Source organism: Macaca nemestrina, chromosome 7 (assembly GCF_043159975.1).
Source record: "Macaca nemestrina isolate mMacNem1 chromosome 7, mMacNem.hap1, whole genome shotgun sequence".
NCBI lineage: Eukaryota > Metazoa > Chordata > Mammalia > Primates > Cercopithecidae > Macaca > Macaca nemestrina.
In genome coordinates, this window is record NC_092131.1 from 84,723,416 (window position 1) to 84,737,766 (window position 14,351).

Sequence of the window (14,351 nt, forward strand, 5' to 3'; positions counted from 1 at the left end):
TTGCCCTTTACGAAAAGCTGAAAGGACAAATTAAAAGGATCTAGGTAACTGTAAAACAAAAGGACAGAAGATTGGTTGGACTCTTGGTGTAGTGGGCAGTGCATCAGTCTCATGATCGGAAGATCCTGAGTCTGAGCCTGCCAGAGGGCAGCTTTTGTAAAAAGGCTTTTTACTCCTCCTTGTGGAGGAGTGGTGACTGAAGAAGAAAAAAAAAAAGATTGGGGGAAGGAAGAGTCAAAGCAGGGAACTGAGAAATGAAACTGAAGGAGATCTGGCTATAGGTATGAGAACTAAATGAGACCGGTTGGCTGGGATTAGACACATGGAAGGACTAAATCCAAATTAGCTACTGTTAAAGAGAAAATGAGATTTCACAGAACTGTAAGCAAACTTAGAAAATTGCTAAAACAATTCCCATTACAAAAATAATCCAGGCCAGGCGCAGAGGCTCACACCTGTAATCCCAGCACTTTGGAAGGCTGAGGCAGGCAAATTGCTTAAGGAGTTCCAGGCCAGCCTGGGCAATATGACAAAACCTCATCTCTATTTAAAAAAAAAATTTTTCTAATCCAGAGGCCCTCCCCCACTACATGGTCCAGTGGGTGCCTCCAAAAGAGAGAAGTGGGGAGCAGGAAAAGCACAAAAGGGCCTGTCTCTCTCACCAAGCATGCTGCTGAGCCTGTGGATCTTCTCTAGGGCAGCTGGTACTTCAGCCTCCTCATGCACCAGGGCCTCTACCTCACCCACAGCATAGCCAAAGTCGGCTGTATCCAAGTCCACCCTGAGCTGTGGCTCCTCTTCATCAGTTCCCAAGAGTACCAGTTTCCAGGCACTCCGCTTAGTCACAAAACTAGCTACTTCCTGCAGCCCCAATGGGCACAGGACAGCAGCCACATCTCCAGCCCCCAGGCCGTCAGCCCCCAGCACCTTACAGAGCTGGGCCACAATTGTAGGTTCCGCTGTGAGTTCCTTATACTCCGTGTGGTGTCCTAAGACACCTGCTGCTCCAGGACATTTGAGCTCCCATCCACTATCCTCTCGTCGTCGCAGCCAGTGGTCAGCCTGCATGAGGCTCAGCTCAGGGGTGTCATAGTAGGTGTCTCGGAAGGTGACCCGGTGCTCCAGGGTGCCCCCCAACTCCTGCAGCCGCTCCTCTGTGCCAGGCCCTGGAAGGAACTTTCGCTCCACCTCTATCAAGCCCTGGGCCATGCTACCTGCAATTGGTTGAACAAACGTTTGCTGAGTTCCCAAGGATGCAAAGCCTCATGCTCAGCTCCTGGGGCGTCAACTCAGTACAGACCCCCTCCCTGGAAGAACTTATGAGGGGCACAGTGTGTCGCAATAGTCTCTAGGGCTACTGCCCTTTTCTCTCTACCTCGGTGACATTAAGGCCCCGTCGGTCGTATTTTAACGTTCTGACAGTGACAGGTCTCCAGTAAAATCCCTTCCACTGCTGCTGATGTCCTCAATCCAAAGAGCCCCCTAGAAAGCAGGCTGGGTAGCGGGTATCCTTTCAACGCCCCCCTCTCTACACCCTCCCACCCCAGGAGGCCAGTGGCTCACGACCCGGGATGACCTGCCCTTTCCTGCTACACTACTGGCCAGCGGAACCTCAGGTCTCACCTCAAAGCCCGAGAGTCTCCTCGCGGGACCCAGAGAGGGGGAAGGGAGCCCACGCCATACACCCGCGAGGAATGCCGGGAGCAGTTCCTGATCCCGGACCTCGTCCCGACCCTCCGCGGGCCCGGCAGGTCCCGGCACCAGCGGCCATATTAGGTCCGTTGTGGCGGTGCCGAGAGCAGGCCAGGGCTCGAGAGACACGCTATGTAATGGGAGGCCGCGACCCCCGCGGTGGCCAGGGGAGCGAGGCCGCCCCCTGGCGCTCTGCTCCTCATTGTCTGCCCCGCACGGCTCCCGGGGGTTGGTACAGGTCTCAGACCAGAGGCTGAGCCAGGCACCGTGGGGCGCGGATGCATGATGGGAGATGTAGTTCCAAAGGGAGACTTTGCCCTCTCGCCCCGTCCGTCGCTATGGTGACAGGAAAGCTGCAATTGGTGCTTGCGGTACTCTGCCTAAAGCTGAACTGGGGCTACAGGGCGGCGGGGAGAGTTGAGTGCAAGGGGCTCAAGCCCCAGTCCCATCTCCAACACCCACCCGCCCCACCCCCAACGCAGGCAGATGGGCCTGGAATACAAGCCATTCACACTGTCCAGCAGATATCTGCTATAGAGCCAGTTAAGTGCAGGCCAGTGGCAATGGTGGCGGGTGGCGGGTGGCGGGGGATTGGGGGAGGGAAGGGAGCAGGGGGCAGCGCGTAATAAAGTCCAGTTTAGCTACTCTGGAGTTTTAGAGGAGATCTAATACCTCCTGGCATGAACGTTCAGGGTAGGAGTGGGTGAGAAACTTTCTGTCAGAGAATAAAGTGATATTTGGCCAGGAACTAAAGATATGATGGAATTTCAACAGTTGGAGACCTGGATGGAGGCAGGATTAGCCTAAGCAAAGGCCCAGAAACTGGAGAGCACCTGGGTGGTATGTAAGTAGAAGACGAGGCTAGAAATGCAGTTGAAGAAAAAGCCTTGAGTGCTAGACTGAGGAGTTTGTGTCAGTTTCCAGAGGTCCCTAAGCAGTTTTTGTCAGGTGTGGAACTACTTATGTTCATTTAGAATACAGAAAGGCCGGTGCAGTTGCTCACACCTGCAATCCCAGCACTTTGGGAAGCCGAGGCCGGTGAATCACCTGAGGTAAGGAGTTCGAGACCAGCCTGGCCAACATGGAGAAACCCCCGTCTCTACTAGAAATGCAAAAATGAGCCAGGCATGGTGGCGCATGCCTGTGTTCCCAGCTACTCCAGAGGCTGAGGCATAAGAATTGCTTGAACCAGGGAGGCAGAGGTTGCAGTGAGCTGAGATGGCGCCACTGCACTCCAGCCTGGGCGACAGAATGAGACTCCATCTCTCCCCCAAAAAATAAAATTCAGGAAAACATGGGGTTGACCCTTTGAATGCTTTGGGAGACAAAATATTAATAGAAATGATTCCTTCTTACTCCCTCTGAGGATTATGGTTATCTGGAGACTCTAATTATATGTCTGACCTTCCATGTGAGGAAGCTCCCTGAGGAACTGTGGCTCTTAACTCCTGGACTCCTTCCTATGATGGGTGAGAAGTGCCATGTTCTCAACACCTGCCCTCTCCCCAGTATGTTTTTGGAAACACATGACCAGTGAGAGGTATTATAAGGAGAAGGACACTGGTTTAAAGACATGGCATTTTGGCCAAGTGCGTTGGCTCACACCTGTAATCCTACCGCTTTGGGAGGTCGAGGTAGGAGGATCACTTGAGGCCAGGAGTTTGAGAGCAGCCTGGGCAACATAGCAAGACCCTGTTTCTAAAAAAAAAAAAAATTTTTTTTTTTAGTTAGCTGTGTGTGGTAGCGCATGCCTGTGGTCCCAGCTGCTCAGGAGGTTGAAGCAGGGGGATAGCTTGAGCCCAGGAGGTCAAGGGCAGTGAGCTATGATCCTGCTACTGCCTGTACTCGGCAACAGAGCAAGACCCTGTGTAAAAATAAATAAACAAATGGCATCTTGAACTTGGGATAGCTTGGGTGAACCCCTGGCCCCACTCCATGTTAAGCACCATTGGTTAGGGAGGGAAGCAACCCCCAGCTCCTAGGGCCTGCTTTTCATCCATCTTTTGCTTTCCAGTTTTGCTAACCTGGGATGAAGACCTAATTTTTCCTTGTGTTATAAGGTCCAATCCAGTGGGGTAAAAGCTGCAGCTTATTTGAACAGAAAGATCAGTTTCCGGAGCCAGACCTGGGGTTGACTCCCAGCTTCACTTTCTAGATGTTTGGCCATCGGCAAGCTACTCTACTTCCCTAAGCATCTGCTTTTTCTTTTTTTTTTTTTTTTGAGACTGAGTCTCACTCTGGCATCTCAGCTCACTGCAACCTCTGCCTCCCAGGTTCAAGTGATTCTCCTGCCTCAGCCTCCTGAGTAGTTGGGACTACAGGCACATGCCACCACACCTGCCTGATTTTTGTTTTTTATTTGTTTGTTTTTGTTTTTGAGATGGAGTTTCACTCTTGTTGCTCAGGCTGGAGTGCAATGGTGTGATCTTGGTTCACCGCAACCTCTGCCTCCCGGGTTCAAGGAATTATTTATGTCAGCCTCCCAAATAGCTGGGATTACAGGTGCATGCCACCACGCCCAGATAATTTTGTATTTTTAGTAGAGACAGGGTTTCTCCATGTTGGTCAGGCTGGTCTTGAACTCCTGACCTCAGGTGATCCACCCGCCTTGGCCTCCCAAAGTGCTGGGATTACAGGCGTGAGCCACCACACCCAGCCAGCCTCTGCTTTTTCGTTGAGAAAATGTGGTCTGCCCCACAGTTACCTATGAGGATTCAGTCATAAACTGTTACATAGTATAAACTCAAAATGTTCATTTCTTTCTCTTTTTTGTCATGTGAACTTCAGGGTTTTATTGTGTTGTTTAAGAGAAGTAGGCTATAGCAGTTAGTGTGGGCTCTGGACCCAGACCATGGAGGTTTTTGAATCCTGGTGCTGTCACTTACTTATTGGCCATTGGACCTTGGGCCTGTTAATTCACTTATTTGTGCCTTAGTTTCCTCAACTGTAAAATGGGACTATAATAGTATCTACCTCATGGGATTGAGAGGACTAGACAATATATGTAAAAGTGCTTGAAACTGTCCCTGTGCATTCAAGAAATCTTAGAAATTATTGTTATTAGAATACGGGAGCGGCCGGGCGAGGTGGCTCACGCCTATAATCCCAGCACTTTGGGAGGCTGAGGCTGGTGGATCACCTGAGGTCAGGAGTTCCAGACCAGCCTGGCTAAGATGGTGAAACCCCCATCTCTACTAAAAATACAAAATTAGCAGGGCATGGTGACGGGCACCTATATAATCCCACCTACTTGGGAGGCTGAGGCAGGAGAATCACTTGAACCTGGGAGGCGAAGGTTGCAGTGAGCTGGGATCATGCCACTGCACTGCAGCCTGGGCGACAGAGTGACTCTGTCTCAAAAAACAACAACAAAAAATGGGCCGGACGCAGCGGTGGCTCACACCTGTAATCCCAGCACTTTGGGAGGCCGAGGCAGGCGGATCACAAGGTCAGGAGTTGGAGACCAGCTCGACCAACATGGTGAAACCCCGTCTCTACTAAAAATACAAAAATTAGCTGGGTGTGGTGGTGCTTGCCTGTAATCCCAGCTACTTAGGAGGCTGAGGCAGGAGAATCGCTTGAACCCAGTGGTGGAGGTTGCAGTGAGCCGAGATCACGCCACTGCACTCCAACCTGGGCGACTGAGCGAGACTCCATCTCAACAACAACAAAAAAATAAAAAAAAAAAAAAATTGCAGGAACACTTAATGAGCTGATAAACTGAAGATGAGGAGGAGGAGCCCGAACCTCCCACTACCCAGCTCAGGGGACTATGTAACCGCGTGGAGGAGGCAGAAGCTCTCAGAGACTAAAGAGTAATTGCTGCGGTAGAAAAGGTTCTAGTACCCAATAGGAGAGGGGGGGAATAATAAGGCAGGAAGAAGGGAATGAAAAAAAGGAGGCCTTGGGCGGCTCAGGGTTTGTTCTGTAGCTGATTTAAAACAAAACAACAAAACACATGTATGGTTTCTGCAGACCACAGGATGAAGAAGAGAGGAGACGGAAAAGAGTTTAAAGGGGCCTGCCCTCTTTGCAAGCACCGGCTTGAACTTGGAGCCAGAGTCGAGGAGGCGACCTGGTGGGCTGGCCGGCCTGACCCCAGGCCCTGGGTCCCGCGAGGCGGGCGGGCGCGAACAGACTACAACTCCCGGCATGCGCCGCGGCGGGCGGGTCGCTGCACCTGCTCAGTGGGGCCGCCCCGGGCGCCTGGGTATTGATTATTCCATTGTGTGGGACGCCTCGACTCCAGCCAGTGAATGAGGCGGAGGAGTGAGGGCGAGGAGGAGGAGGAGGGCGAGGAGGAGGAGGAGAAGGAGGAGGAGGAGGAGGAGGAGGAGGAGGAGGCAGGGAGCTTGCGAGTGCCCAGGGTGAATCAATGGAAACCCCCTCACGAAGCCGGGGAAACACTTCAGCCGCAGCCAAATAGCATTGATTATTTTCCTTCACTTCTCTCACCGCCGTGAATTTATTTATTTATTTTTTCCATCTCCGTCCCCGACGCCCCGGAGCGAGCGCTGGAGGGAGGGAGGAGGAGGGGAAAAAAGAGGAATCAACACATCGGAGAAGTCCCTTCCAAGAGCAGCCCCCTCCCCTCCCCGCCTCGCGCTGCTCGGCGGCCGCGGTTCGACTCCCGTCCCTGCTTCCAGCTGAGGTGTAAGTGCATCGATTTCCGATGCTGCTGGGTTGGTTTTTTTCTCCTCTCCCTCTCTCTCTTCTTCCCTTCCTTGCTCTTTGGAAGCTCGAGACGGGAGAGGAGGCGCTCGGAGACTGCCGCTGGAGGGGACGGAGAGGGACGAGAAGGGGCTGGGGGAGGGGACAAGGACGGACGGACAGACAGACCGAGAGCCCAGGGAGAAAGCAGACAGGGGTGTGGGAGGAAGAGGGCGTGCGCGGGGACGGGGGTAGAGAGAGATGCGGGGGTGGAGGGAGAAACGGGAACGGGAAAGGCAGAGGCCCGCCGGACAGACGGAGGGTATGGAAAGCCTAGACGGACCGCGCTGAGCTATGCAGGGAGCGGGGGTCCCGGAGGGAAGGGGAGGCCCGGTGAGTGTGAGGGCTCAGAGCTGTCAGCCTGGAGGGGCCTGGGTCTCGGCGGCCCCCCGCCGGCTGTGGGACGGGAGAACAGCGGCCGGCGGGCTGATGGATGGGCTAGCGCGCTGGGGCGTGGAGTGGGAGGGGACGTGGATACCCTCAATCTTCGTTCGTTTTTGGCTGAAGTTGGGCTTTCCATTCCTTTTTTTGAAAGGGTTGAGTAGGTGAGGGGAGGCCACATGCCCATTCAAGGTGAAGCGTGTCTGTCCTGCACGCCCATCCCACCACCCCCATCCGCTCTTGTCTGCCCCTCTGAGCAGCCCTATCATTTTCAAGCACAAGACCACGCTTCTCGCTGCGCCTGTAGCCCCGCTGATCTCTGTCCATGTGTCCCTGACTTTTGGTTTTGCCATTCATCTCGTCTCTTCCATCCCATCCATCTCTGGGTCTGTATGTTACTGCCTTCACTTGTGACCCTTCCCATCCCAGTGATCCTCTCCTTGTGTGTCTCTGTCACCATGTGTCACGCGTTGGCTGCCTGTTCTGTCGGTCTAGAACTCCATGCCCTCTCCTTCAGAGTCTGTCTGGATATCTCTGGCCTTTTCAAGCTACTTTGGAATTTGCTTATCAGTCATGATTGTGGTGGTCACAGTCAGGGCCTGGAGGAGTGGGATGATGGAGCAAATGTGTCTCCACCAAAGCCTCTAGTGCCTTCAGCATGGCCAGGACAGCCTCCTCTTCCACCTTCACCAGGGAAGCTTTGGAACTTCCTAGCATTGTTGACTGTCCCCTTTGCCATGTGCCTGTCTCCCTCATCAGAACCTCACCTTCTGGTCTCATGCGTGTCATCTGCCTTCCCAGGAGCTTCCCACCACAAAACCTCTTCCCTGCTGACTTAATTTTCCTCCCTTCCCCCACTTTATTATTGTATATTTTTTTATTTCCCCATTTTGCTTCACCTCTTTTTTCCATCTGTTTCCCACCAGCTCTCTTATGAGTTTCCACCTTTGTTCCCATAATCTGCCCTCTTCCTACCTTTTCTTCTTGATCATCCTAAGTTTCTTTTATCCCTTTTCCTCTTATCCAGCATTTTAACCCCAGCAGCAGAATGTACCAGCAAGCAAGGGGCTGGGAGAGGTGTGGGGTATGGTTTGTGAAGGCACATAAACAGGCCAAGAAATAATTTAATGGGCTTCCAGGGGCATATAACCCCTTCATCAATCAGTGCCATTATGTCAGTTAACTGTCAACTTTGATTTTGTAAGAGGACATTCCCTAGGACTCTAAGCTCCACCCTGCCTGGTTGCCTCCCATCCTTCAGTTCATTCTAAATATCAGTTGCTTTTTCTTCACTTTTTAGTTCATCTTCTTCCTAGGCCCCTGCTAGTATCATATTTAGATCCAGCACCATTTTTTTAATGAGGCAATGTTTATTAGTGTGATAAAAGCTATCGTATGTAAGGAGCCAGATTCATTCAGCCTGAAGAACAGTAAGGGTGGATAAAGGATCTGGAGAGTTTACCTTGGTTTTTAGCCCATCATTGTTTTTCCAAACCTCAGGAGCTTGGAAAGGTAAAAGGAGCAGGTAGACATGGGCAGAAGATGGACGATTTCAGAGGTTAACAGAATTAAAGAAAGGAAGGGGTGGTCAGTGCAATAAACACACGGGGTAGAGAAATGTATGACGTGAGGGATATGCAAAGGAAGAGAGGAAAATCTATGCGGACTGGGGGGCAGGGGAGGAATGAAGAGGTGATTAATTAGGAAATTGGAAGAATGAAACAAAACGTGTTGATAGCAATACAGAAGGTAAAAGGAAGAGAAATGATAGAATATTCCTAAAGTGGAGGTCAACAGAAAAAGCACTATTAAATTAATACAATAGTAAAGAGGGGGAAGGAAGGAATTGCCGAACAAGATGAGATGGGAAAAGAGTATGGTACAAAGAAGGTAAATGGATGGCAAACGAAGGAGTGCTGAGGCAGATCAGAGCTGCACAGAGCTTGGTGGGGGAAAAGAGAGGATGAGGTATCAAAGGAAACAAATGCCTCTGGTGTGAGGAGGACACAGCGTGACTGATGCAAAGAAAGCGAGAGCACTGCGGGGGGGCAGGGGAGGTTGGAAAAAAAGCATAGCAGAAATAGCAGGAATACCATTGGGCGAAGCCTCAGAAGAGATAAATGCCCAAGAGAGGGAGAGAAAGCAGAAATATATGGGGAAGAGAGAGAACCTTACGAGCATTCATTTCATTGGCCTAATCACTCACTACCCCCACCAAAGGCCTTTGTACTTCATTCCCAAGCCAGAACACAAGCAAAGAAATGAAAAAGTAGAATTCCCATAAACTTCAGCTGAGAGGAACTTGAATCTTCCCAGCCCCTGAGAACTAAAGACCTCAAGCCTCTGATGTCATAAATTGGTATTGCCTTGGCAACCTGACACGGTTCCTCCCTCCATGATGTCAGAGGCAGCTGGTGTTACCTTGAGACCCATACAGGAATAACTTGCTGCTTTGCCAGGGTGCTGTATCACCTATGGGGCCAGGGCCTGGGTCGAATTGGTAGGATTTCTGACTCTGGTAGCTTGACCTTGTCTCCCTGGAGCTCTTCTTAGCTCAGAACAACAGTTGTCACAAATAACTCTTGTTTGTGAGTGCCTGAGGTTTACTAGAGCCTGACAGTAGCAAGAGGAAGGAACCTAAGATAGGGCATTGAGGTTGGGATGGTTGGATCAAAAGTCAGGCAGAGACAGAAGAGGAGGACTAGAAATGGTAGTTACAGAATGTGAAAGGAGAAGGGCTTTGTGAGCTGGGAGAGTTGTTGAAAGTGTAATGGCTTTGGGTTTAGGAATGGAGACTAAAGCTGGAATGCAGAGGAAGGGATCAGGGCTGTGTGAGAGTGTAAACTTATTCAGGGATTGAGAAAAGGGAAGAGTTGTGAAATGCCAGAGGGCACAGTGGAATTTGGCTGTACAGGAAGGGTAAAATGGGACAGAGTCCCCTAGTCTGAGAGACTTAGGTCTGGTGAGAGACTCAGGGTTAGTCACATGGCCATCTGAGGAGTGGCTATATCTGTCTAGTTTCCAGTTGTTTTCCAGCACCTAGCACAGTGTCTGTCACACAGAAAAGGCTTAATAAATATCTGTTGATCAAACATTGAATTAGTAGGGAGAGGCTGGGGGAAAGAGCTGCCCACCTAATTTTCACCCACTCCCCCCATCTAAGTCTACATTAACGGGCAAACTGGGAAATCAGAAACCCGAGGGAATGGCTAGAGGGTAGTTAACCAGTGACAGTGAGATCTAAGGCAGACAGGAAAGACTGGGTTAGGGTCACACTTGGAGGCAGCCAGGGGAACTCTCAGGGCTGATATGCCGAGTCTTTGTAGTGATAATTGGAGGAAAACCTGAATGAACAGTCCTAGGAGCCCAAGAGGAAGATGTAGAGGAGGGAAGAGAAAGGAGGCGGTTTCCAGAAAAGGTTGAGAGTTGTTTCCAAAGAGAGAGTTGGCAAATGTGAATTAAAAGTAGCATCCCCACCCGATTCCCAATCATGAAACTACAACTGAATTGTTCATAACCATATATATACAATGACCGCAAATAAGGAGTTCATAAATCAATACCAGACCCATTCTAAACACCTATCCCAACCCAGATAATTATTAATACAAGGAAGGCAGCACTGGCCATGTGGGCCAAAAGGCCAAAGGAGGGAGAAGTTACTGCTGCCCAGATCTTGATGTAAAGAACCCTGTGACGGATGGCCTTGATGTCTGACTCTCCATTGTTGAAAGACTCCAGAGGTATCTAGAAGAGGGGGAGGCAAGAGATGTAGAGCTCACCACAACTCTCAGAGCGAAATCTGCAGAAAGCAGAGGTCTAAATACACAGAAGCTATAGAAAACAAAGATGCACCCAACCAGGAATCACGAGGTGAAGGGCCAAAAAGCCCCTGAATGGGTTGAGAAATCTACGAAAGAAGACAGGGGAGAGAGCTGGGAGTGCTGGAGGACAGTCTGGCTATAATAAGAAAAGGCCAGGGCAGCTAGAGAAGGGGCTGGTGGGCAGGGGGCCTGAAGGAAGGACAGTGGTGGCTGTTGCACTGTCAGCCGCCGCTACGGAGTTGGGCAGCTCATATTTTGCAGCAGGCGACAGGCTGTCGACACAGCGGTCCTTTACCTCACCGTTAGAAACTCATTTCATTGATTTTTCCATCTTTCTTCTTGAGCTACTCACACTAAGCTCAGTCATCCCACCACCCACTTTCCCAGAGCCCCTTGCCTCTCTGGGGAAAGTCCCAGGGAACTGCCTGCCCATCCCTCCTCCCCAGGCTGGCAAGGCAGGGGTGAAAGATTTAGAAGTAACTTCCAGCCCCATAGGGTAATCCCATGAGCTCTCAGTGGCTTCCTCATGTAGGAACGAGTCCAGACACCAGGGCCCCCATGTGCAGTTGTTAAGGGGTGACAGGGCTGAGGTCCACCCACAGTCCTGTCACCAAGCTGTACCACTGGCATGAGGGCTGCATACACCTGGAGGAAGATATCTTTTAATAATTTCTACTGAGACAGCTCAGCACCCCTCAGCATTTTTTACCCCCAAAGTCTAATGAGAGAATAGGAGCCCTCTTTCTGTGTTTGGCAGGAACACAGGATTACATCAAAGCTAAAGTTCAGGCCTTGGAATTCCCAGCAGGGCCATCAACTGGGATGTCGCATGCACAGAGGCCTGTGCAATCAGAAAGACATGAATGTTCCAGGGTGTGCAAGACCCCTCTGCAGAGAGGTTTATGCATGGAGAGTCTGATCCTATGGAGCATGTTGATGTACAAAGTCAGTGGGGCAGAATGGGTGTGGGCAGGAATTTAACTTCATGTATGCACATTTCCCTAGTGCCTTCTTCAGTCATAGCTAACTACCCTGGACCTCTCCCTTTGGGGCTGGGCTTGGGCTAGAGGTCAAGAGTCAATTACCAGTCATTTGGCTTCTCAGTGAAGGAGGACAGAGGGTGGGCCAGAAGTGTTAGATTGTGTTTCCCCGAGGACCTGATGGGGTAAACGCCATTTCCATCCTCAGATTTTTCATTCCTTGTTTTGTGATGCCCTTTCCTTCCCTTAGTCTCAAGCCTCTGTCTTCTTTATTCATGGGCCATGGGCATGGGTCTAGATTTTTCTGCTCCTCTTTACTTGTGGGCCTCTTGCCTCCACACAGTTGTCTGCATTTCCCCCCAGCCATCTCTGTGTTCTGTATCACTGGTCTGCTTGGGCCACAGATGCCCTTCTTCTCATCTCCAGCTTCTTCAGGCTAAGTGGTTTCTACAAACCTACAGATAAATCCTGCTGCTTTAAGGAAAGAAGTGTGCTTGAAATTAGGAAGAGAGAAGGCCAGGAAAGGATAGGAAAGAGGTTCAGGAAAGATTAGGCAGGGAGAAGTTGGGAGAGAGTATGACAGAGATAGGAGTCAAAGGTGAAAAACCCATGACTTGGAGATGGGAGACAGCACAGAGAGATGGCCACAATTTAAATGAGAAAGGGAGGAGTGCGGTAGGCTGTGAGGACTAAGAAATTGGAGAGAAAACAGGAAGCCTGACCCCTCCGCAGGGAAATGAAGACAGCTGAGCAGGGCGGACGAGTGGTTGTGTAAGAAGTAGGGCTGAAAAGCCAGGCCGTGGTCTCAGCCTGCATGTGTCAGTCCTGAGTTCAAGCCGTGCTGGCTTTGACCCTTATGGGAGGAACTGAAGTGGCAAATTAATGATGATAATGAAGTCACTGCTCCTTGTTTGTCTTTGCTGGTTTCCCCTTGAGATTGTCCTTTGGCCAGACAGGGCAATGTGGGGGAGGGGAGGGACTGGAGCCGTGAAGGGCGGGGGAGAGGGAAGGAAAAGAGAATGGAGAAATGGCAATGTGGAGGACAAGTCGACTAGGGGAGAAAAAAGGGGGGGGTGATGAGTGAAGAGAAGAGGAGCCCAGGAATCGAAGAGAGGAGTAGGGAAGGGAGACATGAAAAGAGAACGAAAGAGGAGAGGGGTGCAGAAAAACGGCCAGGGAAAAGAACAATGGGGGACAGGAAAGGGAAACGTGGTAGGAGGAGCAGGAAAAAAAGGTGGGAGAAGGAAAAGTGGAATGGAGAAATGGCGAGCCGGAGGGAAAGAACGTGGCCAGGACTGCAAAAGCTGCAGCTGGCAGGGCCAGTGGGCGGGGCCTCATCTCCATCTCTAATGGCTGTGAAATGAGGTTAGCTCCATTAGAGGCAGTGAGAGTGTAACGAGATCACACTCATTAGGGTTGGGCCATCCCAGTAATTACCACCACCCGAAACACGCCCGCGCCAGCCGGGCCAAGCACAGACGGGCTCACAGCAACACACTGAACAGGACACCCTGCTACTGAATGGGAAGCACAGGGCCCACACACATGTACATGGAGGGCCTGGGAAAATCCAGCCAGGGAGAACAAGTACTTTCACCAACCCCAAAGAAGTACTGGGACAGGGCTACAGTCAGGTTACTAGCTGCCCCACATACAATCAAAAAACAACAAACATATACATACCCCAACACAGGAAATAAGGCATATGGATGAATACTTATCATTTCCATTTATTGATTACACCCAAAGTACCAGTCTCAATGATGATCCTCTCAATGGACATTTAACTCCATGAGGTACTGTTCCCCATTCCCTTTTTCTTCTTTCTGTTTTTGCTTTGTTTTGTTTTGTTTGTTTTTAGACAGGGTCTCACTCTGTCATCCAGGCTGGAGTGCAGTGGTGCGATCTCAGCTCACTGCAACCTCTGCCTCCCAGGTTCAAGCGAGTAGCTGGGACTACAGGTTTGCCTCAGCCTCCCGCCTCAGCCTCCTGAGTAGCTGGGACTACAGGTTTGCCTCAGCCTCCCGCCTCAGCCTCCTGAGTAGCTGGGATTACAGGTGGGTGCCACCACGGCCGGCTCATTTTTTTGTATTTTTAGTAGAGACAGCGTTTTACCATGTTGGCCAGGCTGGTCTCAAACTCCTGACCTCAAGTGATCCACCCACCTCAGCCTCTCAAAGTGCTGGAATTATAGGTGTGTGCCCACCCTGCCTCATTCTCTATATGAAGAGACTGAATTGAGACTTTAAGCAATTTACCTGAGGTCATTTACATATTAAGGAACAGAACTAGAATTTGATTCCAGGTCTCTCTGACTTTAAAGGCTGTTGTTGTTTTTTTGTTTTTTTGAGACAGGGTCTCCCTCTATTGGAGGGAGACTGCTTGTCTGATGAAGTTCATATGCTAATATGGATACACATGTGTAGACCTTCAACTTTAAGAGATGTTGTCACAAATGGGTACACATATCATTCAAATAACACTACCTGCCATTATCTATCCCTCCCTCCTGTTCCCACTCCCCCCTCCCACTCCTTCCCTTCCTTCACACAAGGCATGGCCAGTGCCCCTGCATGGACTGCAGTGTGAGTGACACACCCTGGAGTTACACAAAGCAGCAGTCCTGTTCTGGCCCACCTTTTTTTTTTTTTTTTTTTTTTTTTTTGAGACAGAGTCTAGCTCTGCCACCCAGGCTGGAGTGCAGTGGCGCAATCTCGGCTCACTGCAACCTCCGCCTCCCAGGTTCACGCCATTCTCCTGCCTT

The 14,351-nt window shown here is 50.7% G+C and overlaps 2 protein-coding genes across 8 annotated transcripts in view; one reads left to right on the forward strand and one right to left on the reverse strand.

Annotated features, from left to right (window-relative positions):
- Positions 1-14,351, reverse strand: part of LOC105499590 (thiamine triphosphatase) — a 47,203-nt gene that overhangs the window by 1,924 nt on the left and 30,928 nt on the right. For 3 of the 5 annotated variants that reach the window (XM_011772245.2, XM_011772248.3, XM_011772250.3), the window contains one exon: positions 663-1,214. In XM_011772245.2, coding sequence (XP_011770547.1) covers positions 663-1,214 — 552 coding nt within the window. Of the gene's footprint in view, positions 1-662; positions 1,215-1,375; positions 1,574-1,623; positions 2,078-14,351 lie in introns of those variants that run through there. The other 2 variants (XM_011772247.3, XM_011772249.3) reach the window with 2 other exon arrangements.
- The window catches only part of LOC105499589 (zinc finger homeobox 2), a 31,941-nt gene continuing 23,618 nt past the window's right edge, over positions 6,029-14,351 (forward strand). For 2 of the 3 annotated variants that reach the window (XM_071100427.1, XM_024786977.2), the window contains exon 1: positions 6,029-6,345. The gene's annotated coding sequence lies outside the window, so the exon portion shown is untranslated. Of the gene's footprint in view, positions 6,346-6,598; positions 10,527-14,351 lie in introns of those variants that run through there. The other variant, XM_071100426.1, reaches the window with a different exon arrangement.